Source organism: Phalaenopsis equestris, unplaced genomic scaffold (assembly GCF_001263595.1).
Source record: "Phalaenopsis equestris unplaced genomic scaffold, ASM126359v1 Scaffold000016, whole genome shotgun sequence".
NCBI lineage: Eukaryota > Viridiplantae > Streptophyta > Magnoliopsida > Asparagales > Orchidaceae > Phalaenopsis > Phalaenopsis equestris.
Genome location: NW_018164458.1, coordinates 195,297 through 221,310, shown reverse-complemented (window position 1 = coordinate 221,310; position 26,014 = coordinate 195,297). Strand labels below are relative to the sequence as shown.

At 36.5% G+C, this 26,014-nt stretch overlaps 1 protein-coding gene across 1 annotated transcript in view; it reads right to left on the bottom strand.

Moving 5' to 3' along the window:
• Positions 1-26,014, bottom strand: part of LOC110018366 (protein PHYLLO, chloroplastic) — a 186,472-nt gene that overhangs the window by 9,395 nt on the left and 151,063 nt on the right. Inside the window, exons 20-27 of the mRNA XM_020715657.1 lie at positions 17,354-17,509; positions 16,997-17,257; positions 16,659-16,826; positions 11,112-11,255; positions 10,559-11,020; positions 10,453-10,496; positions 9,269-9,539; positions 9,053-9,210 (exon numbers count right to left, since the gene is read on the bottom strand). Of these exons, the coding sequence (XP_020571316.1) occupies positions 9,053-9,210; positions 9,269-9,539; positions 10,453-10,496; positions 10,559-11,020; positions 11,112-11,255; positions 16,659-16,826; positions 16,997-17,257; positions 17,354-17,509 (1,664 nt within the window). The remainder of the gene's footprint in view (positions 1-9,052; positions 9,211-9,268; positions 9,540-10,452; positions 10,497-10,558; positions 11,021-11,111; positions 11,256-16,658; positions 16,827-16,996; positions 17,258-17,353; positions 17,510-26,014) is intronic.

Genomic DNA, 26,014 nt, shown 5'->3' with positions numbered 1-26,014 from the left:
CTTTTCCTTTGCAACACTGTCATTGCCGATCCTAAACCCGGATGAGAAAAGTGGAGGGTTGTGTTGGGTAGTTGATAACCAACGTAAAACTTGTCGAAAAAATCAAGACAAGAATCCATTTGATCATTGTGTAACTGATAGGGCGTCCCTTGGAAGTACTGTATGGTTTGAATATAGTGAAAAGTGTGCAAGGGCCGCTACACCAACGCCTAGGTGTTGTGTCAAATAAGCAAACGTTTCCACATTACGGACAGACGAGGGTAAAGAAGTTGGTCCATGAAACTAATATTAGGATATGGTCTTAGAATATAGGTACCCTCACGTGTAAATTAATGAAATTAGTTAATATTATGATTCACAGAAAGATAAACATCTTATGTGTTCAAGAAACTAAATGAGTTGTTGAAAAGACTAAGAAGATTAATAACTTAGGTTTTAAACTTTGATATTCAGGTAATAGTTGCATTAGAAATGTTGTATGTGAAATTATAGATAAGAGATTTAAAGATAATATTATAAAATTAATAGAGTTGGAAATAGAAGTATAACACTTAAGATTATTATTGATACTAAGATTTTTAATATTATAAATGTTTATGCTCTTCAAGTAGGTTTAGATATATATTTTAAAGATAAATTCTGGAATGACTTAGAGGACTTAATACAAATGATCTATTGAAATAATTTTTATTGGTAGAGATTTAAATGAACATGTCAGTAGAGTGATGGAAAAGTTTAGAAATATTCATGATGGTTACGATTTTAGAGTGATTAATGAATAAGGTAGAGCTATATTAAATTTCACTTTAGCGTATGATTTTGTTATTGCTAATAATTTTTTCAAAAAAAAGATGAGCATATCATTACTTTTAAAAATGAAAAACACAAATTGATTATTTTCTTATGAGAAGAAGAGATCATCAAGAATGTAAAGATTGAAAGGTAATTCCAAGTGAGATACTCACATCGATTATTAGTTCTAGATTTTAAGATAAAGAGTTGTAAAATAAAAAACACTAGGAATCATCGTCGTAGAATTAGATGAGGGTATCTAAAAAACAAATAAAATAATTTTTATGAGTAAAATTCAAGATTTTAAAATTTGGAATGTACATGAAGAAACAAATTCTATGTGGGTTAAAATAACAAACACACTTTTAAACAAGTGACAAAAGTTTTACTTAGATAATCAAAAGAAAAGTTTTTATAAATAAAAATAATTGGTGATGGAATAATAATGTATAGAAAAAGATAAAATATATGAAGTTATGTTATAAAAATTGATTTAAATGTAAAAGTTTAGAAAATTGAGAAAAATATCAAACGACCTTTAGGGAGTTTAAGAGAACAATCTGTGACGCTAAAAATTCTACTTTTAGTGAAGTTTATAATAGATTAGATACTAAGGAGACTGAAAAATAAATGTATAAACTAGAAAAACAAAGAGATAAGAGAAGTAAAGATTTAACTTAAGTGTATTAAATATGAAAATCAAAAGGTACTTTTTGTAGAAAAAGATGTTCATAATAGATGGCTGACTTATTTTGATAAACTATTTAATGAAGTTTCGGAAAATACGATCGATTTTAGTGATCTTAATATCATAAATAATAATAAAATGTTTCATTTTTACCATCACATTAATAAAAAAGAAATTGAGGAGGCATTAAAGAAAAGCTAGGGTGAAAAGTCTGTAGGACCTGATAATATCCCAATTGAATTGTGTAAATACTTATGAAATTTGAGAGTTTCTTGACTTACTAAACTCTTTAATAATATCTTAAAAACTAAAAAGATGGCGGACAAGTGGATGAGGAGTATTTTGGTCCCCATTTTTAAGAATAAAGGGGATGCACAAAATTGTGCAAATTATGGAGGAATTAAGTTGATGTGTCATAATTTAAAATTATGGAAAAAAGTAATTAAACATAGGTTAAGACGTATTACAAAGATTTCTCATAATGAATTTGAATTTATGCCGTGCAGATCTACTACGGAAGCTATACATTTAGAGAGGTTTATGGAGAAGCTAAGAGAGAACAAAAAAGATCTACATATAATTTTTATTAATTTAGAAAAAAACTTACGATAAGGTTCCAAGAGATGTCCTTTGGAGAATTCTTGAGAAGAAAGATGTTGATATGACTTATATTCAAGTCATTAAAGATATGTATATAAGAGCTGTTACTTGTGTCTGAATAGGAGGATTGACCAAATATTTTCCTATTTCTGTTGGTTTACACCAGGGATCGACTTTAAGCTCATATCATTTTGCTTTAGTTATGGATGGTTTTACTGGCCACTTATAGGAGGATGTACCTTGGTGCATGCTTTTTGCTGATGATATCCTTCCCGTGGGTAATACGAGAGAAAAAGCTTTGGAACAACTTGAATTATGGAGGTCCACCTTGGAGTCTAAAAGCCTTCGTTTGAGTAGAACTAAAATTGAATACATGGAATGTAATTTTAGTAATATCTCTAGTGACAGAAATGTACCTATGGGTGATCGAATTATGAAAAGGTGTGAATGCTTTAGATATGTCGGGTCTCTTGTTCAAAATGATCGCGATATTGATGGGGATGTTATTAGTAGAATTCAAGTTGGTAGGTTGGAGTGCAGAAATGCTTCAGGCCTATTGTGTGCTAGAAAAGTACCGATTAGACTGAAAGGAAAATTTCATAAGATGGTGGTGAGACCTGCAATGCGTTATGGTGTTGAATGTTGGTCTTTAAAAGAGAAGCATAAAACTAAGTTACTTGTTGGGGAGATGAGAATGATTAGGTGGATAAGTGACTTTACACTTACAGACAAAATGCGAAATGAATATATCCGTGATAAGTATGTTTGTGACAAACAAAATTAGAGAGAGTTGTCTTAGTTGGTTTGGTCACATTAAACGTCGACTATCTGATGATCTCTGATGATCCATCGACTATCTGATGATCCAATTAGAAGAGTAGATGTTTTAGACTCGACTTATGTTAAGAAAAGCAGAGGTAAACCTAGAAAGACTTGGGGATATTGTCTAAGAAATGATCTTAATTTATTAGAATTAAATGAAAATATGACACTAAATAAGACGCAATGAAGAAAAAGAATTCATGTAGCCGACCCACTTAGTGGGATAAAGGTTTTACTGTTGTTGTTGTTGTTATTGTTGTATCATTTTCCTTAGCATTGCTAATCATTCTCCTCGTAATCAATTTCTAAAACTCACAATAAGAAGAATAGAAATTAACTTGACATTGATGATTAGTAGTAATTTTATTAATGGACAATAAGTTGCGTGATAGATTAGGAAGATGGAGAATATCATGAAGGTTAGGAACGTTGAGAGTTTGACAATTCTTATCTCGATAATTACCAAGAGGGAACTATCGATAATTTTGACCTTTTTATTGCATACACAAGGTCTATAGAAGAAAAACATTTTAGAACGAGTCATGTGCTAGTTGAGATATCCAAGAATAAGAAAAATTAGAAATAACACATAACAAAACAATGGTTAAAGATTTAAGACAGAGTCAAGGACAATTTTGGAGATTGAAACAATTTGTGCAAGTGCTCTAATTGCCCTTTGATGAAAGTGATAACAATCGAGTTAATAGGAGGCCTTTGAGTTTCTACAACAATGGCTTGATAAGCTCAACCTTCAAGCTTGGATTTTGATTTCTATTTGCAGGTTTACCATGAAGTTTTCAAAATGTTTATTTCATGTGCTATTATTTTTTGCAAATGATCACATCATGATTTCTTACGCCCTCCTTTGTCAGTGTCGACCCCTTTTAACATAAGAGCTGAGTTTCTTGTTCAACGTTACAAGAAGATTAAAAGTTGCACAACATATTTTTTCTCCTTGCGTCTTCCCGCCTAACAACAAAAAAAACTTCTCGAATAGAGGGCAGGGGTTTCCTACCAAGAATGCAACCTTGACCTTCGTCAAAACTCCGATTGAAGCCGTCATTTTCTTCTCTTCTTGTGACAAGCATAATCATTTGAATTTTCCCAAATATCATCATAACAGTAATCAAGTTTCTACCATAATGTTATGAACTCATAAGACATAGTAACATCCATGTCATTTTGTTTTGATCTCCAAAGTCGGGCTTTCAGTTAAAACTTTGGGAAAATTTCTTCATGTCTATATAGAGATTTCGAACAATCTCCAATGTATCTCGAGCTGTGGCAAATAAAAGAAGTGGCATTTTTATGGCAGGTTCCATGGAGTTGACAAGGCAAGCCATAACCAAAGAATTTTCGGACTACTATTTTTTCAGATTAGGATCTCCAACAATAGGTTTTGATTTTTCCCAGTTAAATACGAAATTTTCATGTCTCGTTGATCGCTAGTATATTATGGATTGAGCCCACTCTAGGTAGTCGTGCCCATTGAGTTTTATAACTGTGAGATAAGGAGGTGAGTTTTGAGAATAATATTTGACCGATACAGCCATGAGAGTAACTATAGGGTGAGGTGATGTGGTTTCGAAATTACTAGGGTAATTTGATGTGTTAGGATTTCTATGGACCCTTAACAACAATGCTGACTTATACATCCTCAGAATCTGAGACAAGCAAAATACATGAATGAAGAAGAAAGACGCTCTGATTTTGGTATTGCAACAACCTGCAATAATAATCGATTTTTGAGATATCGGAAAAAAATTTTCACGACTTAAATTGTATCTCCATTTTTGTACCCCTCAAATTTCAATTGAAATTTTTTTTTTATAAAATTGTACACGAAAATTCCATATAAAGCATTATTCTTTAATTATGAATTGATTGAGAGAAATAAAAATTTGAAGTTATAAGTTTAATTAATACAATTACACAATTAAATTATTAATCTTGCATGGTTAATATTCCCACCGACATTACCCCATGCGTTATAACTTTGGATGGCGTCGAATGAGGGAAATCACCATTTCTTATCATTCAAACCCTCTCCCCTTCTCGGTTTCGTCGCACATCTCTCCTCCCCTCCGCCTCTCCTCTCACGTGATCCCCTTTCCTCTATCCCAATACTTTCTCGTGGGACAGAAGCAACAGAGAGCTGCGGGCCTTGCTACAGGGCAAGCGCCTCGAACTAGCAGAGACGCGAGTGACACAGAGGAAGCCGCAAGATGCAATTTAGGGCTCCGAGACAAATTCTGCAAGTGTGAATCCCTATTTCATGCTATTTGAGGCATTTTTTTTCTTCCTCACACTTTCATTTTGAGTTTTACCTCGTTTTCCGTGCCTTTTCCTTTCTAATAACCGTCAGAGGTGCTGATTGTGTGTCGGAAGTGTCAAACTTCTTTTGTGAGCTTCCAAAAGGGTTCTAGCACAATAGCAGCATAGAAGTGTGGTCAGAGGTGATAGAAAACAAATTTGGCTGCTTTGAAGAAGGATTGGTCACCGATAAAGCTATTTAAGATATGTTTTTAGAAATCAATGATCTCTTAAGCTAAATTACATAATGAACTAATATATTATTAATTTCTAATTCGTTTAAATTTCAGAATAGTTACGTGAGACAACATGTTCGAGTCAAGAGTGCGGAAAATCGTCGTAGGTCGAATCAGTTAAAATTCAAGTAAATTAATCCTAAGCTAAGAAGATTGATTTGATCAATAGAAATTGCTTAAATTTTAAAATTTAAATATTATGTTTTATAGATTATTAAGCTCAACTTAAAAGTCACAACAACCTCTAGCTAGATATCAAAGATTAAGATTTTAGTCTGGCAACTGGGGTGAGTAATCACATTTTTATGAATGCATGTTTATATTTATTTTAGAATGAATGTTTGACTCTATGTATGCTCTAGTTTAGTTAAATTCTTCATATTGGTATATAAAACATATATGCATGCCAAAAAAGATATACACGATATGTATGAAAGAAATGCATGAGTTGCATGATATGTATGATATGTATGATATTAAAGATAAATAAGATATGAATAACATGATAGAAAAAAAATATGAATGATAGAAAAGATATACTTAGGATAAGAGGTATGCATGATATAAAATAAGAATGATAGAAAAGATCTACTTGGGATAAAAGATATGCATGATATAAAAGTTATGAATGATGAATAGTGGCATAACAAAGTAAAGATACATATTAGTAGTTACATAAAAATATCTCAGAATAATGTATGTTATAAAGAATGAAATAGCTTTTATGTGAATATTTGTATGTGCATGTTCAGAGAAGTATTTCATTGCCTAATGGTATAGACAGGGTACGTCAGCATACCCGCACATGTAGAGTTTTTCTACCACCCCAGACAATTGTGATGTTTAGTTCACTAACCGTTGTGACAACGAGTTAATATCGACCAGAGAGAGTAAACCAGAGCTTACCTCCCCAGACAATTGTAATGTTTACATTACTAACTGTTGTGCCGACAAGGTGATATTGGTATCGGCCAGGGACAAGTAAGGAACTTTCTACGTTAGACAATTGTGATGTGTAAATCGCTAACCGTTGTACCGACGGAAGCCGATGAGACAATATCGACCAAGAGTATGTTAGTTTTGTCGACGATGATCCTCACAAAGACAGATGTGTATGTAAAGTATAAAGTAAAAATAAAGTTAAAATAAATGCTTATAGAAGATTGAGTATATTCATTTAGAAAAATCATTGATACATGCATTAACATATATCCTATTGTTTATAAATATATATATATCAAATTGCTTATAAAATATAAAAGACCAAGATATTATAAGATTTCTTATAGACTCACATACATATTGAATTCTTTTTTTTTATTATTGTAGTTTAGATGTGTGATTATTTCTGGGCTATTTTTAGATAACTCATTATGTTTTTTTAATATTATTTTTAAGTTTTAAACATTTGAATAATATGAATAGAAAATGAGCAAATATATACAAGAGATGAAAATAACAAACATAAATACGCAAATTTCTACTTGTAAATTTTAATTGATTTCTTTAATGACTTTTTCATCTACTATTTGAAGATTGCATTGTTAGTAATAAAATTAGAATAGCAGATAATTGATTTACATCGTCCGACCATCCGTTTTCGTCTTGGTTAACTCAAACCCCGGCTAGGTCGTAACACCTACAATCGACGTAAGAGAAAGTGGGAGTTTAGTTACAGAAGCAGCCGTGTGGAATGGAGAAAAATCGCAAGAGTAGATCTTGCAGGCAAAACTTGCAGACAAACGTTCAAGTCAAATATCCCAGATGACACAAGAGAAAAGTCGCAAGAGGCCCAGCAGAACTCGCAGACCAAACTCTTAGACAGACGTTCAAGCCCTAGCATAGTGCGTAATGATCATGGATAAAAGTAGAGCAAAGTGGAACTCTTAGACAGAGGTTCAAATGCAATTTTAAGAGCAAATCGTGGCTCTGATACCATGTAGGTACGCAAGGTAGAATATAAATTATTCCTCTTCAATTTCATACAAAATGATTACAAGATAAATAGAGGGGGATGGATTTTACATTAGAAGAATTATAAAAACAACCATAACCCCCAATGATAAAAGAAGGAAACAGAAACTATGACATACTAATAGTGCTACAGTCTAGAAATAAAAAATACCTAACAAAAAAATATACTAAAATAAAAACTTTCTAAAAATCCAACATAAATTTTAAAATGTTGAGCTTTATTTCTTTTGCTCCTTGTTCACAACAATATTTTGATTTGGCCCTCATGGAAACCCATGAACACTTTCCCATAAAATTTTTTATTATAAAACAGAGTTACTATTTTAATGGCTACTTGTTGGATGGTAACTGAAAATAAAATACCGTCGAAATAACTACGGAAAAACCAGAAAAAAAAACCGTCACTGGAACTAGCCATTGGAAAATAGATTCCCTAATGCCTGTTATAACCCTCATAGTCTAAAGATTTTCATTCCTTTAATAGTAACCTAATAAATCTTCTTATTTTCATTGCCAGATATCCTTTTATTTTCTGGACTTTCTCCTAAGCAGTATATGCATAACCTTCTATCCCAGCCGATTCCCCGCCGATCCTGAATGCTCAATGGAACCTGCCAACTTTGTTCTTGCACCCATCCATTACGTACTATTTTTAGGAGGATCTTTTCTAATATTAATTTAAATATGAGTACAGACAGGATAATTTTGTTTGTTTTTTCTAGCTACTTACATATATTTCAGAATTATTAATAGTAGTAATTTATAAATTGAAATCATAGCATTCGTTCTCAAATAAAAATAAAATCAGCAATGTCATTCAACAAGAACAAATAACCAGACAAAATTTTTACCAAACTACATAATTTCGTTTTACTTTTCATGCATTATGAACTACACAAATAGCATAGCCTATTTTTACTAACAATAGTTTGCTGACATTAGATTTTAAACCTGCTTTATCAACATCAGAAATAGAAAAAACTGGCCCTAAGATTGAAGGACTAACTAAAAAACTTAAGAGTTAATGTAAGTGTCAAGTTTCCCAGAATTTGTTTCTATAGTCGTTGACTTGTGAACTGGTCAAGATCATTTTTATAATGATTTTAGAATGAAACACCACCTGCACGTCTTATTAGTCTCACATATATTACAAAGTCTTTCGCTTTGCTCTGAAAGATGACTTTCGAACCATTGACATCAAACTAGCATTGCCACCAAATAGTCAATAGGACATGCTAAAATAAAATTCACATAAGCAAGAAGACTAGTTACACCTCTAGTTTAGAAATTATAACATGTTTTTTCCATCTTTTTTTTTAATCCTTAAAATGGTGAATTTTGCATTAATCAATAACACTAAATATATTACGACATATGAAGATGTAAACATTAAACATTATAATACAACAATGGGCAGACAGCAGTTACGTATCAATATAAAGCTTATTTGGATCAGGCATTGCAACATGGCATAATTAGAGACATCAACCAAGTTATGGTGCAGTAATCAACAATAAAGTACCGTAAAGCAACACAAAGGAATAATAGATTGCGAGGAATTAGACAGCTGGAGTATATTCACTGTAAAAGTAACAATTGTTTCAAATTGCCAGCTGTTGAAAATTACCTTTTCCATAGGCCGCCTGCATACCATGTCTCCAGGAAATTGTGAAGTCCATGAAATAATAGGTAAGCAGCCTTTGCGTCATCTTGAGATAAGCGAATCCTCTGAGTATTTTCATCCCTCAAACCAGGACTTCCTGATATTAAGATAGCTCCATCTATCTGCGAACAAACTTTAGCGAAGGTAAATAAGTTATTATGTAGATTCTTAGATCAATACCTTTTCACAGTACTTCAGAGACATGTACAATGCAATTCTTCCTCCCATTGAGTATCCAACCAGAGCAACCCTTCCAGTTGTAGTGCTACAAATCAACTTCAGCAACATTTCAGCCACCGATTCAATTGATAGATAAGTTTCTTGTTTCAAATTTTTCTTATGCTGCTGAACGCAAGATTCTCCATGCCCTGGAAGGTCAATAGAGATGCATCTTGTAGTAGATGATAAAGCTTTCATCAACGGAATCCAATCTTGGCTGCTACCGAGAACCCTACACGAGTAATGTTTGTCTTAGTAAGATTAAATGAGGGAAGTTTTACGCTAAAAAGTCTACTGATCAGAGATTTACAAAAAATGGAAATCAATGAAGGCAGTAGGAAGGGATGTTATAATATCTACATATAACTTCAAAATTTTTGAATTTAATTGTTTGAATAAATGTTTTGCCATTAAGATATGTACAATGGTTTAATTTTGATCTTTTTTTTCAAGTACTGCCTGTCCACTTGCATATACATATTACAGATTCGGTGGCAGAATCTTCTTACACGTATTATGATATCACAGTTTTACCTTTATATGGGTTGAATTTTTATGTGGTGAGCCTCACAAAGAATCATTTCCACTCCCAATAAATAAGAAAGGTGAGGTAATTCATTTTCATCATCCAAGTTCAATTGAGTTCAAACTGAGGGTTTGAAAGAGTTTTAAGGATGCAAAAGAAGTGAAAGAGAGAGCAGTGAGAAGGGGAATGCAAGCAGACAGGTGAGGGATCGGTTTAACTTGTGTCTTTTCTAAGCAATTTTAACATTCACGACATGTCCTCACAGTTTATTTTGCAAAACAGGTAATGATTTGGCTATCTTAATTATTGTTGAAGTGTCGCCAAACTTAACATGATTTCGCATTTTTCATCGTGTTTGATCAAATTGATATAGGCAATCATTTCTTAGTAAATCTAATGTTTCAAACATAACAACGCAATTTGTTTCATAAAATAAGTGACATCTAGATGACCTTAATTTATGCGATACTTTTTAAACTGAACTTGTGCAATAACATGCCTGTCCTTCATGCTATTATCACATTAGATTGAAAGAAGGTGCAGCAGACATGAAGATCAACATGTGGTAGCTGTAGTGTACAAAGTAAAGGCAAAAGACATCCTTGCAAGGCATTCTTACTTTATTTGTTTTTCAAAACATTCTGGTAACAAGTTGAATGGCATCTTACGAAAAACAATATATTCCAAAATCAAGCAATGACATTTATTGAGAAAAGTAAGTATACATCTTTACTTCCACCAGTCTCCATCAGCTTGAATGAATAGGAGAAACCGTTGCAGTTGACTTCTGATTTGTAAGACCTGACTTGTTCACCACTGTAAATCCTCTTAATTACTTCATGGTTTACCTGAAAATTTCTAAGGAAGATATCAGTATCTCCTATAGAGGCTTCCACTCTTCTTCCATGAGAAGGACAACATATTATAAGGGATTCGGTTGATACATCTTCCTTTAACCATTGAAAAGTTCCAAGACCGTGGGCTGCAGTAGCTGGCTGCTTTACTTTTCTCATTTCAGATATTGATTTGTTCTGTTTCTCAAGATAGAGAGCAAATTTTACATATGCTGACAACCCCAGACTACTTTCAAAAGCGCTACTGACAATCGCCAACTTCTCATGCATTTGAGCCCACTTTGCGATAAGTGAAGCATTTTCAAATCCTCCAACCACACTTGGTTTAATAACCTGTAATATCAACCCAGAAAAACAATGTGAACCAGTAAAGCCAATGAAGTCAAATGTGAATTCAATCCCCAAAATCCCGACAGTTACTTACAACAGCAACTATTCCAGGATGGACAAACTTCTCAAGTTTTTGAAGAGCTTCTCCACTGATATTATCAATTGTTTCATCTAGTGCCACAGGTAAGCCAGTTTCTTCACAAAATTTGATAATATCATCTTCAAAACATACAGGTTCCTGTAGAATTGGAGAAAATACAAGCTAAGGACCAAGGAAATGGAAAAAGTGCAGACGTAACTAAGTTTTGTTTCCCACTTTTATCAAACGATCATATGTATGAATAAACTTGTCTGCAAGCAAATCCTGTGCATGAGTGGGGAAAGGTAGATTAAATAAAACTCTTATTTTTCACCGACCGAGAACAAAGCAATATTCCTAACAGAGACAAGGTAATCTTTTAGAAGGTGAAAAAAAAACAGATAATTAATGAAGTATGCATGAGATTTCAAATTAAACACTTACCATGATATGGCAACATCCTCTACTACCCATTCTTTCGTCTCCTTAAAAAGTGAGACATAATAGTAGTGAAGTTTAGTTACATACAATCCATGAATGTACAGTGTGACTGTATGCAACTAGAAAATCTTGAACAATAAAGTTGTATGTGAGCAGATAGATATCTGAGCATGTAAAGCCATATTTTCTACCAAGCTAACGTTCTCAACTGACAGCCAAATTAAATCTATCAGTAGCAAAACAATACTAAACTAATATAATTAATCTAGAAACAATTTTGACTGGAGCTGCAGTTCATTTGATGGAGAGAGCAAACACAAATGAAGTGTAATGACTAGAGTTGCAGTTGATTTGAAGGAGACAGCAAACCTAAATAAAGTCTAATAACTCGGCAATCCACAAAAAAGTAAGACCAATAGAAGAATTCTTAAATAGACTATTTAAAATAACAAAAGAACTAAGAGTGATAATAACTACTATAGTTATTGTTAGAAGTAATTAGCAAAGATTTATTTTCTTTTCCAATATTTCCTGTTTATATATTTTCTTCCTGTTTAATGTATTTCCTATTTTTATGTCTTTCCTGTTTTATATGTTTCCTATGCTAGGAGTCATATAATGTCTACTTATACCTACCACTCCATATCAATAAGATTATCCTGCTCAATTCCCAATACCTACATGGTAAAAGAGACAAGGATCTAACCATAGCCCCCGGCACCTTCTTCCCGTCGCTGGAACTTCCTGCGGGCCTCCCTCCCTTGCAGTTTTCAGCCACGGGCCTTCCTCCCCTGCAGTTTTTTCTCCTCCTGCAGTTGTTTTCAGCCGCTAGGGACTTCCTCCCATAGCCAGAATGTCTTGCAGGCCTCCCTTCCCTGAAGTTTTCAGCCGCTGGCCTCCCATTTCCTGCAGTGTTTTAGCCACTAGCTTCTATGAAAGCTCTCTCGTCATTGCTTCCTGTAGATTTCAGCCACCGATCCTTTCTGCAAGATATTCCAGCCGCTTGAACTCCAACCAGCTAAATCTCCTTCTAGGTTCACCGACGGCAGGGCCTACCGCCACTGATCTTCCGTGCAGGATTTCCCATTGCCGCCTCTCCCTTCTGCCAAGTCTGTGCTATTCATATATAGGAATCCTTCAACTTAAGCAACATTCACAAAGTTGTCATGCTATGCTCGACACCTCTACTCCTTCAGCCAAACCTTTAGCCTCGGTCTATAGTAGTAATCAACACTCTGCCATGCTGTCAATCACTCCACATGTGATTTCTTGTCACAAACTTTATCATACCCGTGAAAAGTGTTAGAAGCTTCACGGAAAACCAGCAAATAAGTCTTCAGCCAAATTCTTCGCAGTCAAAGAACTCACTACGATTTTAGATTCCATGACTCTATAGCCGAACCCTATTCGGACCATCCTAGAATCACCAGACTCCATCAAAAGTCAGATGGGACGCTTAATTAAGTTGTTTAGACCTAGTCAGCTCTCCTCTGGCCCATCAACCTCCCATATTCGTCAAAGTAACATTTCTATAGAACTCACTACTTTTGATCCTAATAGTCAGTGGATTATTATTTCAGGTTCCACATACCACAGAACCAAGTGTTCATAAGCCTTCTCGACATATTCTCTGAGCTCCAGGAGAGATACTATTAAAATTGTCGACGGTCATATAGTTCCATTGTGGGTAAGGGTATGTTGTTCTCATAGTCGGGCTAACTTTGGGATCCATGTTACATGTTCCTTTACTGAAGTGCAACATCTTATCGGTCAGTAAGTTAACATAACCTTGATTACATTACTCATTTTTCTTCTGGTATTTGTGTCTTTTAGGATCGCCGTTTAGGGAGGAAGATTAAAACCGCTGAGCGGGTAGCAGGGCTCAACTTCTTCCATGAAAAAGACATTGATTATGCGGACACTTAATACCATAATTGTAGTTTTTTCCGGTCCATTGAATGTCTTATTGTGCTTTTATATTATCGATTGGTCATCCCAATTTTCACGATTTAAAATAATTATATTTTTTGAAATTTATTAATAAAAATCTATCTAGTTTTAAATGTGAGATTTGTCACTCAGCTAAACATCAATGTGCACCATATCCACCCAGCCTTACACTCCTTCCGCTCCATTTTTACTGATTTATAGTAATTTATGGAGACCCTCTCGAACTCCGAGCTATACTAATAAATGATGGTTCCTTATTTTAATTGATAACCACACTTAGATGACTTGAGTTTATATATTAAAAGACAAATATGAAATGACGATCACCTTAAAAAAATTCCACTCCATTTGGTCTAATTCAAAGCCACCATTCGTCCTTCGAGCCAACAATGACCGTGAATATTTAAAGTCTATCATGGGAAAATTCTTGGTCAGTGAGGTTATCCTCCATCATAGCTCCTGGCAGATATCCCTCAACAACAAGGGACAACCGAGAGGAAATACCAACACCTTAAAGTTGCTTGCTCCACTATGATTCAATCTAACGTCCTTAAAACTTTTTGGAATGATGCCGTCCTTACTGACATATCTCATCAACAAAGACCCCACAAAAAACCAAAACGTCCGTACCCCATTATCTATCATGATGTTGTGTTTTTTTAACAATCAGTTCTTCTCCACATTAGACCCCAAAATATTTGGATGCACGGTTTTTGTTCGGAACACTACCCTAACACGTAGTAAAATTAATCCCTGCTCAATCAAATGTATCTTCCTCAGGTATTCTGCCACTCAAAAAGACTATTGGTGTTTTGATCCTACCACCAACAAACTCAATGTAAGTGCTGATGTCTCGTTTTTTGAAAGTATTCCCTACTTCCCTAAGATTGTCTCAGTTGACAGGGAGCTAGAATTTTTGTTCTTTTCCAACTCCGTTGGTTATTTTACTTACTATTAACACTAAATCTGAGAAACCTTATGTCCCACTGGATCTGCCACCAAGCAGACCAAAATCTCCTCCATCCACTCTCCACGTCAAGACTCGACATACCAAACCCTCAGAAGGACTTGTCACAATGCCCCTACTCTTGAGCCCGCTGCCTTGCTGCAAGTTTTGGAATTTTCTTAGATCGATATTCACAGAACGAAACTCTCTCAACCTACTGGAATCACTTCTGCTCTTAATGAGGAGTTGAATTCTTTCATTGAGGTATGCAATCAGACATGTTCTCTTTATCAAATGACAAAATACGTCTCTTTTCACCGACCTACAAAGAATTTGCTATTTCTGTGACGGATCGTTGTCTTCTATCCACTATTGAGGCAGCATTGACTAAACCTTCTTGGAGGGCGGCAATCATGAACGAGATGAATGCCCTTCGGTGAAATCATACTTGAGATATTGTTTATCTTCTTCAAAGAAAAAAAACGGTAGGTTGCCGATGGATTTTCAACACCAATTTTAACTCTGATGGATCCTTTGAATGCAATAAGACAAAGTTGGTCGCTAAATACAATTCGCAAACCTATGGAGTGGAAAATGAGGAGATGTTTGCTTCAGTAGCTAAACTAAACACCATTCGGGTTCTGTTATTGCTTGTCGTGAATCTAGATTGTCCCTTACTTCAACTGGATGTCAAAAATGCTTTCCTTAACAACGATCTCGCAGAGGAGGTGTATATGTCTCTCCTACCGGGCTTTGAATCAACCTCTTCTCGTGGACAATTGTGTAGATTGCATAAATCTATTTATGGATTGATACAGTTACCACAGGCCTGGTTCAAGAAGTTTACACAAGATGTTGTGTGCCATGAATCACACGATGTTCTTCCACCACTCATCCAATGACCGTATTGTCACCCTCATCGCCTATGTCGACAACATTCTCACAGATGATGATCAACTAGCCTTGGAATCTCTCAAAAGCATCCTAGCTACATCATATGAGATGTACTTGGATTCTCTTCGATATTTCCTAAGTATGGAAGTAGCTCGTTCCGCTCGGGACATTAGCCTTTCCCAATGCAAATATATGATAGATTTACTGACTGAAACAAAGCTACTTCTTTGCAAACTGGTAGCTGTTCTAATGGATCCTAATTAGAAGTTGGCTGATGTTCCTAATGCAGTTATGGTAAACAAAACACAAATCATTTACCTAGCCCACACGCTCCTGAATATTTTTCATGCTATTAGGTATTGTCAATCAGTTAATGCATGATCCCTATGAGCACTACTTCACCGTTGTACATCAAATCCTCAACTACGTGAAAGGCACACCGGGCTCAGATTTGTCGTTTGCTCATCACACTTCTTGTTCTATTGTAGTTTATACAGATGACGATTGGGCTGGGTCCATCCATCATCAACAATCTACCTTGGTTATCGCTCCTTCGTGCGCGGAAAGTTTGTCATATGGGAAAAGTAAAAAATAGTCTGTGGTTGCCTGCAATAGTGTTGAAGCCGAGTTTCAATCTATGTCTAATGTGAAGCCCTCTGGTTGCGCATCATGCTCCGTGAGTTATGCATGTCAGTCTCTTTTTCTCTGCAGCTGTTTTGTGATAATAAAGCCGCCGTCAACATTGCCAATAATCCTGTCCAACAAGATCATGCCAACCATATGGAGATTGATCGTCATTTTAACAAGGAGAAGATTGATTCCGAGAAAATTTGTGTTCCATTCGTTCCTTTCACCGGTCAACTAGCAAATATTCTTACGAAAAATCTTCCTCGGCCGTTGTTTGAAGGGTCCAAATCCAAGTTGAACATGATTGACATCCATGCTTCAACTTGAGGGGGAATGTTAAAAGTTATTAGCATTCATTTATTTCCTTTTCCTATAATTCATGTTTCATATATTTCCTTCCTATTTTATGTATTTTTTATTTGTATGTTTTCCCCATTTTATATTTTTCTTATTTTATAGATTTCCTATGTTCAGAGTCGAGTAATCTGTACTTATACTCTCCTTTCATATCAATAAGATAAGCCTGCTCAATTCTCAAAATCTACAGTTATAATGTCAATACAATAAAGAATATTACTTTAACTTGATATGAGCAAGAAATAATTTGTATGTATCATATACATTTGTCATGATTATATTAAATGGGATTAATGAAGAATTAACAGTAACACTAGTGCACTGAAAGGATAAAGTCACAAGTCTACCTCAATGTATTCTAATGCAAAGCTTTTAACAGATGACCCAAAATGAACCGCCTTGTCATAGGTCCATTTGCGATTTGCATCCACACGAATGTTAATTTGATAGCCAATCATTTCTCTGATTTTGCTGATAACAGCTGCATCTTCAGTGGGGTCTTCCCGTCGTGCAACCTTTATTTCATGTACGTTTTCATTTATGAGAACAACTCGAGGAACTATTAAGAATGCTTAAATTCTGACTGATTTGTTAACCTCAGTAATTCATAAAAAGGATGTTTCTGAAATATATTGTGTTTCATAAATATTTAAAAAATGGAATTGCAGAAATTCTGGCTTTTTACCTTGATCTTTACTGTACTGAAACCACCATGAAACAGCTGAGAGACGACATGAGCAACCAAATTTGGGGTTCCACCACAATCCACAAGGGCACAGATTGGTATCCCCTCTTCGCATAAGTTTTTATCAGCTACTGGTTGGGTACCTAACAAGTAGCTCTCGTATCCAATGAAACCTGACAAGCTAGAACCCTCTCTTCTTGCTAATGCGTCAAGTATAGCCATTTCCATGCCACATCTTACACTAGGAAAGAAAGAAGAGGGCTGCAAATTAAGATTTGATGCTTAGCTTTCAAGAATTAATTTTACAATTTTGTGTATTAAGAGAAAAGATTGAAACAACAATCATAATACACCTACCGGAATACCCAATATTTTCCATATCCAATGTGAAAAGGAGCCGCTAAGCAACGGAAGCTGTCTACTTAGTTCAGCTCCCTTCATTACATGAACAAGAAATCTCAGCTGTTCTTCAACGTCTAACAAAGTCTCTTTATGAATTTCTATTGGAGCTACCTGCATGGTATCAAAAAAAATGTATACATATAAATAAATAAATAAATATCTATCTATCCATATACATACATACATACATACATATATATACATACATACATATATATATATATATATACATATATATATATATATATATACATACATACATATATATATATATATATACATATATATATATAAACACAAACAAATATTTGTTTGTTTGTGTTCGGCTCATCAATGGCATCGGCAGCAGCACACTCTACTAGGGTTTCACCCCATGGCGATTCCCGACGGTGAATCTATTGACTTCTTCGCTTCTCTTTGGCGTTTCCCACGACGACGTTTACTCCCTATCTCTCCTGTTGAAGTCGATTGCTCCCAGTCGTATCCGTGGTTGACAGAACGCTCCCACCATCGTCGTCAGTTTCCTTAGAGGAAGGCGCTACAGTCGTCTCCCGTAACCGATCTTGCATCTGTTTCCTTAGACGAAGGCGCTACAGTCGTCTCGCTCCAGACGACCCGAGCCCGACAGCGCCAACGATTTCCTCACTTTCTTGCGGCCCGTTAGACCATTTCTTTCCTGACCTCTTGTGAGGGAGAGGGCCTCGACGCTCTGTTCCTATGCAAATGCCCTTGTCGGCGACTTGCCCATTCCAGCTCGTGCCCCTCCTCCAGGTTCAAAGCTTGCTTTTGCTATCGGTAAGTCCTGCAATGTTCCACAATCGTACTACGAGGCTCTTGATGCTGGCGGCGAACACACTTTTATTAAAAAGTTTGGAAAAAAAATGGGAAGCCTACTCTTAATCTCACTGAGGTTGAAACTAGTAATCTAGCGTCCTTTTGGCGTTTTGCTTTAGTGGGGAAATTCCTTCATGGTCATCCAAAACTGGAGATCATTAGGAAAAAAATTGATGCTATGAAACTATTGGGCAATTGGAACATTAGTCCACTAGACGGTCAACATATACTTATTCAGCTATCTCACGATGCCGATTACACTCGCATTTTCTCTCGGAAAGTTATCAAGATTGACAATCGTTTTATGAAAATTCTGAAGTGGAATGTCGGTTTTGATTCAAAAGCGGAGTCCCCTATCATTCCAGTTTGGATAAAATTTCCGGGGTTAAAATTACATCTGTTCAACATAGAAATCCCCTACTGTTTAGCAGCTGCTTATAATAAGCCTCTCAAGGTGGATAGTCCTACTCTTTCTGTCACCAGACCCTCTGTGGCTTGTGTGCTAGTTGAGAGAGATATCACTCAACCAACTCTAGATGAGATATGAATTGACACTATTCACACCGGGTATTGGCAAAATGTTGAAATAGAACCACATCCTTCTTATTGCTCTCATTGTAGTATGATTGACCACAGTTCTACTATTTGCTATCACTTGTATCCTCATCTAGAGCCGAATAACGCTAAAGATCAGCCACCTACCATCCTTGCTGAGAAGGTCCAATTCGATCCTCTTTCCAACATCGCAGTTCCACATGAACACCTTGAACACCTTACTACAGGTACAGGCTGATATCACTTACTGTTATTGAAGAAGATCCACTTACATGCCAAGACACACGAGAGTGCTCTTTCGACCCGATAGCTCTTTCGACCCACCCGATAGAAGATCAGCTGGTACAATAAATAGTTGCTTCTAATGTTCAACAATCTGCACACTTCAGACCATTCTGTTGATCAGGTGAGCCAATCTTCAGATGAGAAATGACAGGTCTACACGAGGAGGAAGAAGAAGAGCGGAGGACGACTCGAGCTAGGGAATCTATTGGATGATACATTGGTTACTACTAGCAATGACAGTCATCTGACAAATTTATTAGCTGACTCCTTCCCTAGAACTAGAGGCAGAGGCAAGGTAAAATCGAGTCGCTCTCAGCTATAATCGGGTCGCTCTTCAGCTACCTGATACTCTTATTTTGGCACCTTTTGGTTTTTTATTTAGATATCTTATGTTTTTTTTTGTATTTTCTCTTTTTTGGAATCACTTGATTTGCTGGTTTTTGTGTGGGCCGGGTGCCATGTTTGGGACAATCCACAAAATCTATATGTACCTTATTTTTTATTTAATATATTAGCATTTGAGCTTTATATATATATATATATGTCGTTCGTAAATCTTTTCTCTCGTGCTCGACGAACTTCCCGCACAACGACGATAAAGGTCTCTGCGTTCGTCGTCTTCGACGCAGTCCCTTTTCGAGATTTCGAGCTGCGGTTTCAAACTTACCACACTTGACGACGACGACGAAGGCCTCTGCGGTCATCGACGAAGGGCTTCAGCGCGACTTCCTCGAGCTGCAGTTCTGTCTGCTTTCCTGTTCGCAGAAGGGCGCGCCTTCTGCTCTTCCTGCCCGACAGAAGGTTCTCGTTCGCCTGTCTGCTCTTCCTGCCTGCCAAACTATTTCTCTCCTGTCTTGTGAGGGAGATGGCCTTGACGCTCCGTTCCTATGCAAATGCTCTTGCCGGCGACTTTCCTGCTCGTGCCCCTCCTCCAGGTTCAGCGCCTGGTTTTGCTATCGATAAGTCCTGCAATGTTTCAGAATCTTTCCATGAGGCTCTTGAATGTGGAGGTGATCACACATTTATTAAAAACTTTAAAAAAAATGGAAAGCCTGGACTTATTCTCACAGAGGTTGAAACCGACACTCTTGCGTCCTCTTGACGCTTCTCTCTAGTGGGGAAATTCCTTTATGGTCACCAAAACTGGAGATCATGAGGAAGGAGTTTGATACTATGAAACGATTGGGCAGTTGGAACATTATACTACTTGACGGTAGACATATACTTATTCAGCTATCTCATGATGCCGATTACACTCGCATTTTCTCTCGAAAAGCTATCAAGATTGACAATCGTTTTATACAATCGTTTTATGTCGTTTTATGAAAATTCTGAAGTGGACTATCGGTTTTGATTCAAAAGCGGAGCCCCCTATCATTCCTGTTTGGATAAAGTTTCCGGGGTTAAAAGTACAACTGTTCAACATGAAAATCCTCTACTCTTGAGCATCTCTTTACGGGAGCATCTCCTTACGGTAAGCCTCTCAAGGTGGATAGTCCTACACTTGCTGTCACTAAACCATCCGTGACTTGTGTGTTAGTTGAGAGAGATATCACTCAAACAGCTCCGGATGAGATATGGATTGACACTATGTACAACGGACATTGACAAAAGATTGAAATGGAACCACATCCTTCTCATTGCTCTTATTGTAGTATGTTTAGTCACAACTCTACTATTTGCTATTGTTTGCATCCTCATCTAAGGCCGAATATCGCTAAAGAACAACCACCTACTATCCCTGTTGAGAAGATGCAACCCGATCCTCTTCCCAACACCGCAGTTCCTGAAGAAGAAGAATATACTACAGCAACAGATCCAGTTGTGCCATACCACCCATTGTTATTGAAGACTCACTCACATGCCAACACACGAGAGTGCTCCTTTGATCCAATAACAGATCAGCCGGTACAACAGGTAGTTGCTTCAAATGTCCAACAATCTGCACATCCCTAGCACAATTTAGACCAAGATCAAGTGAGCCAATTTTCAGAAGAGGAATGCAGGTCTATTCCAGGAGGAAGAAGAAGAATGGAGGCCGACTCCAGCTCGGGAACATATCGGATGATAAATTGGTTACTACTGGCAATGACAATCATCTTACCAACTTATTAGCTTGCTCCTTTTCTAGAACCAGAAGCAGAGGCAAAACTAAATTGGGTTGCTCTCTAGCCCCCTGATACTATGTAGTTCTACATTTTTAGGCTTTTTCTTTGTCTTTAATGTACTTTTTAGTATTTTCTAGTTGTGGAACCCCTTGTGGTTTTATTGTGAGCAGGGTGCCATGTTTGGACCCTCCATCACATTGTATCTATTAGCCTTTGTGAGCTTTCAATATATATATATATATATATATATGTATGTATATATATTTAAAAAAGCTATTTGTTGCTCCTTACGCGTTAATATCAAAGGCGTTTACAAAATAAGGGAGAGAGAAGATTCCCGCTAAAAATAAAGAAAATACATATAGTCCTAGGAGTTCCTCCTTCCGCATTACAACTCTACCAAAAAAAAAAAGAAAGATAAAACAAAGGTAAATATAATCCAAAAATACATGTATTCAAACAAAACGTATACCCAACAAATGAAGTATACCCCATATGAACATGTATAAAAATTGAAACAAAAGTAGCGCAAGTTGCTAAGCTAAAAACAAACGTCCTGAAAGCTAGAAAAAGCACCACCAAGCATATCCCAAAATTCAAATAGCTGAAGCTCAAAAACTGTGAATGCACCAAACAAGCAAGTAAACATGTGAGCAAGGAAGATAGAGAAGGATACAAGCTCTTCCAACCCCCCATCCTGAAATGCATAGAACAAATAAGGAGCCACGGTCCTGCCTAGGACATAGAGTGAAAATATCGTAGAAATTTGGAGCTATGAGCCTCCATAACAAAGTGATTAAACCCATTCACCAAAAAAATGTAAAGCTGGAGCAATAAGCTAAACCTCCAGTAACCATTCTCAACAGTATCCCCAATAAAATAACTGCAATAAATCCCATATGCCAGATCTCCACATAAGCCTCCCCAGACCAATACTTGAAGCAAAAACCGTCTATCAGGCCACCAAAAGGTATAGGAGGAATCTAAAGTAAAGTATAAGAATCCATCCAACCTTAAAAACAAGAAAACACCAAATATAAGCTGCCCAACCGTAACCAAAATAAGGAGCCATGAGCCTCCCATATTATTCATCACATACGAAGTAATGGAGCCATGGGCCCCTATGCAAATTTCAAAAACCCGTCCACCATATAATGCATGTATAGTTGCTGCTTGCCCCACCCATTTCCTGAAACAGCAGACAACTAAGGTACCACGAGATAATTTAAGAAGAGTAAAAACAGCCCAAAAAACAGCCTGGGTCGAAACATACCACTCAGCCATAAAAAATAATCTAAGAGGAACCATCCCTACGAATATAAGGGGCATCTATGTGTGGAGTAGATCCCACCCTAAAAATATTAGTGGCACTAACTAAATTAGCAAGCCAATTAGCGGGTTGGTTGCCCTCACGGTAATTGAAACTCCACATAACATTCATATTGGAGATTAAACCTGTAATCCTTTTAACATAATAGAGGATATCCCAAGGGGCCTCGGCACCATTAGCCAAAATATAAACCAAGATGCGGTTATCACATTCAAAAATAATAAAATGCCAGCTGAGAGAGTGAACCATCATAGCAGCCGTTAAAATGGCCCGAGCCTCAGCCTCTATGGGAGTATCAACATAAGAGGGAGATGAAAAGAAAATTATACAGTTCCCTGCATAGTTTCTAGCAATGCCCCCACAACCAGCACTATTAGTTTTCCAACACTCATCCGTGTTAAACTTTATCCACTTCCTAAGAGGTGGCCGCCATCTAACAAAAATAGGTAGATGAGGAAGCCTCCTCTCATCCAAAATCATATACCCCATAGAAAGAGAATAATTGATGCCCAAAAAGAAACTTTTTCTAGAATTCCCCATTCTCCATAGCTTATTAATGTAGGCAATAATATTAGTAAAGACCATCGTATTCTAAATGACTTTTCCTTCATGAATAATATCATTATGAGCCATCCAGATAAACCAACATATAATGTAAGGGTAAATTAGTAAAAAATGTTTCTGCTTACGGTTTGGATTGCAAATCATAGTAGTGAGCAAAAGATTCCTATAAGGAGTGACGATAGTGCCAAACCACAATCCAACCTTCCTCCATATAAATTGTGAAAAGAGACGGGGAAAGAAAATATGCTCGATAGTCTCATCCGCCGAATTAGACAAACAACAACGTGAGACGTTTCTCAAACCTTTCATCTTTAATATATCATCACATGGTATAATAGAATGGAAAATGCCCCACGCCAAGAAAGACATAGAGGGAGTTAAAGCCCCTTTACACCCCCTCACCCCAAGGGAGCTTTTGAAAATTATGTAAAGAGGAATATAAGGATTTTGTAATGGAGCTTGTCATGGGAAATTTCAAAGTAGGAGTATCTTGCAATTGAGACTCAATAGAAATGGTGGAAATGAAGGTAGCTCCCTCCATCCCCAAAATGCTAATGAGAAGAGGAAACTTCCAATGACCGTCTACCCAAGTATCCGAAACCTTGAGACTAGAATACCTTGTATCCCTCATATCAAGCAAAATATGGGACCAACAATCATGCCAGGATGAAATATTTCCACTTCCCACCTCCCAGTAAATAAAATTCTTCGCCCAATCTCTAATATGAAGCAATCTCTTCCACATCGTGAAATCCCCCAACCTCCAATTAATCCGAGCAGGATGAGAGGAGCGGCAATATTTCCCGTGCATGAAAATAGCCCACGAAGACTCGCCTTTCCTGAAATTAAACCATTGCTTAAAACCATTAATATCAGCAATATAGTGCAGAGATTTGAAACCCAAACCAACAACATATAGGGGTTTGCAAATATCCTTCCAAGGCATCCATCTTCTTCCAGAGTGATTTCCCACCCATAAAAACTTATTAAAACATCTTTCAAGGTTCAAAAGAGTACTTTTTGTGGGTTGGAGTACTTGAAGAGTGTATAAAGGAAGAGAATGAAGGATGCTCCTGAGCAATGTAATACGACCCCCAAAGGAAAGGAAATTATTTTCTAATCCAAAATTCTTTTAAGCACCTTTTCCACTACCTCATCAAACTGAATGCGCTTCTTCCTGCCTTTAAGGAGAAAAACCCTCAGATATTTAAGAGGAAGGGTAGAACGAAAGAATCCCATAAAATTGACAATCCAGCATGCATTAGAACAGTTGACCATGTTTCCCATGTAAATGTTACATTTATTTGCATTAAAAAGAAGACCAGAGACGAATTGGAAGTCAACCATTAAACTGAATCTCCTCTATAAATCTCCTTCACCGTTTTTTTGCTAGCATTAGAGAACAATATCATGTAATCGACATAAGCTAAATGAGTGATCACCATATTAGATTTATGAGCGTATTGCAAAGTGGGTTCCTCCTGAAAAGAATGTTTAGAAGGTGAGATAGATAATCAAATATTAAAATGAAAATAGTAAAGGATAAAGGATCTCCCTGTTTAATCCCACGGCCCGCACTAATAAAGCTCCGAGAATGACCATTAATGAGAATACTGTATTTATTTGCAATGAACCAAGAGAGGATAATTTTGCAAAACTCAATTTTGCAAAACTCCTAAGGAAACCTCGAGCCTTAAAAACCTTCAATATAAACTCCCAATTAAGAGAATCATAAGCCTTTCGGATATCCAATTTAGTGATCATGTTGCCCCCTCTACATTTTTTATCAATGTCAAGAATGAGTTCCTGCGCCAGCATGATATTATCAGTGATCCTCGGCCCTTGAATAAAGACAGATTAATTCAAAGAAATTAATTTGTTGAGATGATGTTGGATACATCTGACCAAAATTTTACTAATCATCTTTGAAATAATAGAAGTCGGAGATATGAGTCTAAAATGGTCCCAAGAACTCTTTTGAGTATTTTTGAGAATGAGAACAATTGTAGCGGCAGAGAATAAATTTCCTGGTGTTTCCCCTTTAAAGAAACTCTGGATAGCTTCCACTACCTTATCCTTAACAATACTCCAGCATTTAATATAAAAAGCAGAAGTGAAACCATCCGGCCCAGAGGCTTTATTACAATTAATATCCAGAAGAGTAGAATAGATTTCCTCAGCCGAGGGAATACCGCAGAGATCGAGGTCCACCATGTGATGACGTACATCATCAAATAAGGAGACATCAATAGAGCCCGAAGTCTCATGGAACTCAAACTGTTTAGAGAAATAAAGAACAACACTCTCCCCTATCTCCTCATCCCTAGTAATCCAGTTCCCCTCACCTTACAATGGTGTTATTGGCTCGTCTTTGTTTAATGCAAACGTGAAAATATTTAGTGTTTCTATCATCTTGAGAGAAATAGGTCTCCCCTGCTTTTTGTTGCAACAAATCCTCCTCCCAAAGAGAGGCCTCCAGTAATTCTTTATTAGCTTTCTGTAAATCATGAATAATATCATTAGTATTCTCATCAAGAGCCTGAAGCATACTCACCCTCTGTTCGGCCCTCTTAACTCTAGCATGTACATCACCAAAGACATCCCGATTCCAAGACCTTAGAGCAGCAGTCATCTTATGCAGTTTCCAAAGAGTGTACCAAGCATTGCCCACCTCCTCACTTTTCCAATTATCAGCAATTAATCTCAAGAAATCATCATGTCTAGCCCAGACATTTAAGTAACGAAAATGATAGGTGGAGACCTTCTTAAAGTAATCAAAGGATAAGAGAAAAGGGTTGTGATCAGATTCAGATCTGCAAAGATGTTGAAATTGCAAAAAAACATAAGAGGAGATCCACAACTGATTAGCAAAGTATCTATCAAGTCGTTCGAACAACTTGCCCCTTTTCCAAGTAAATTTAGAACCAATAAAACCCAAGT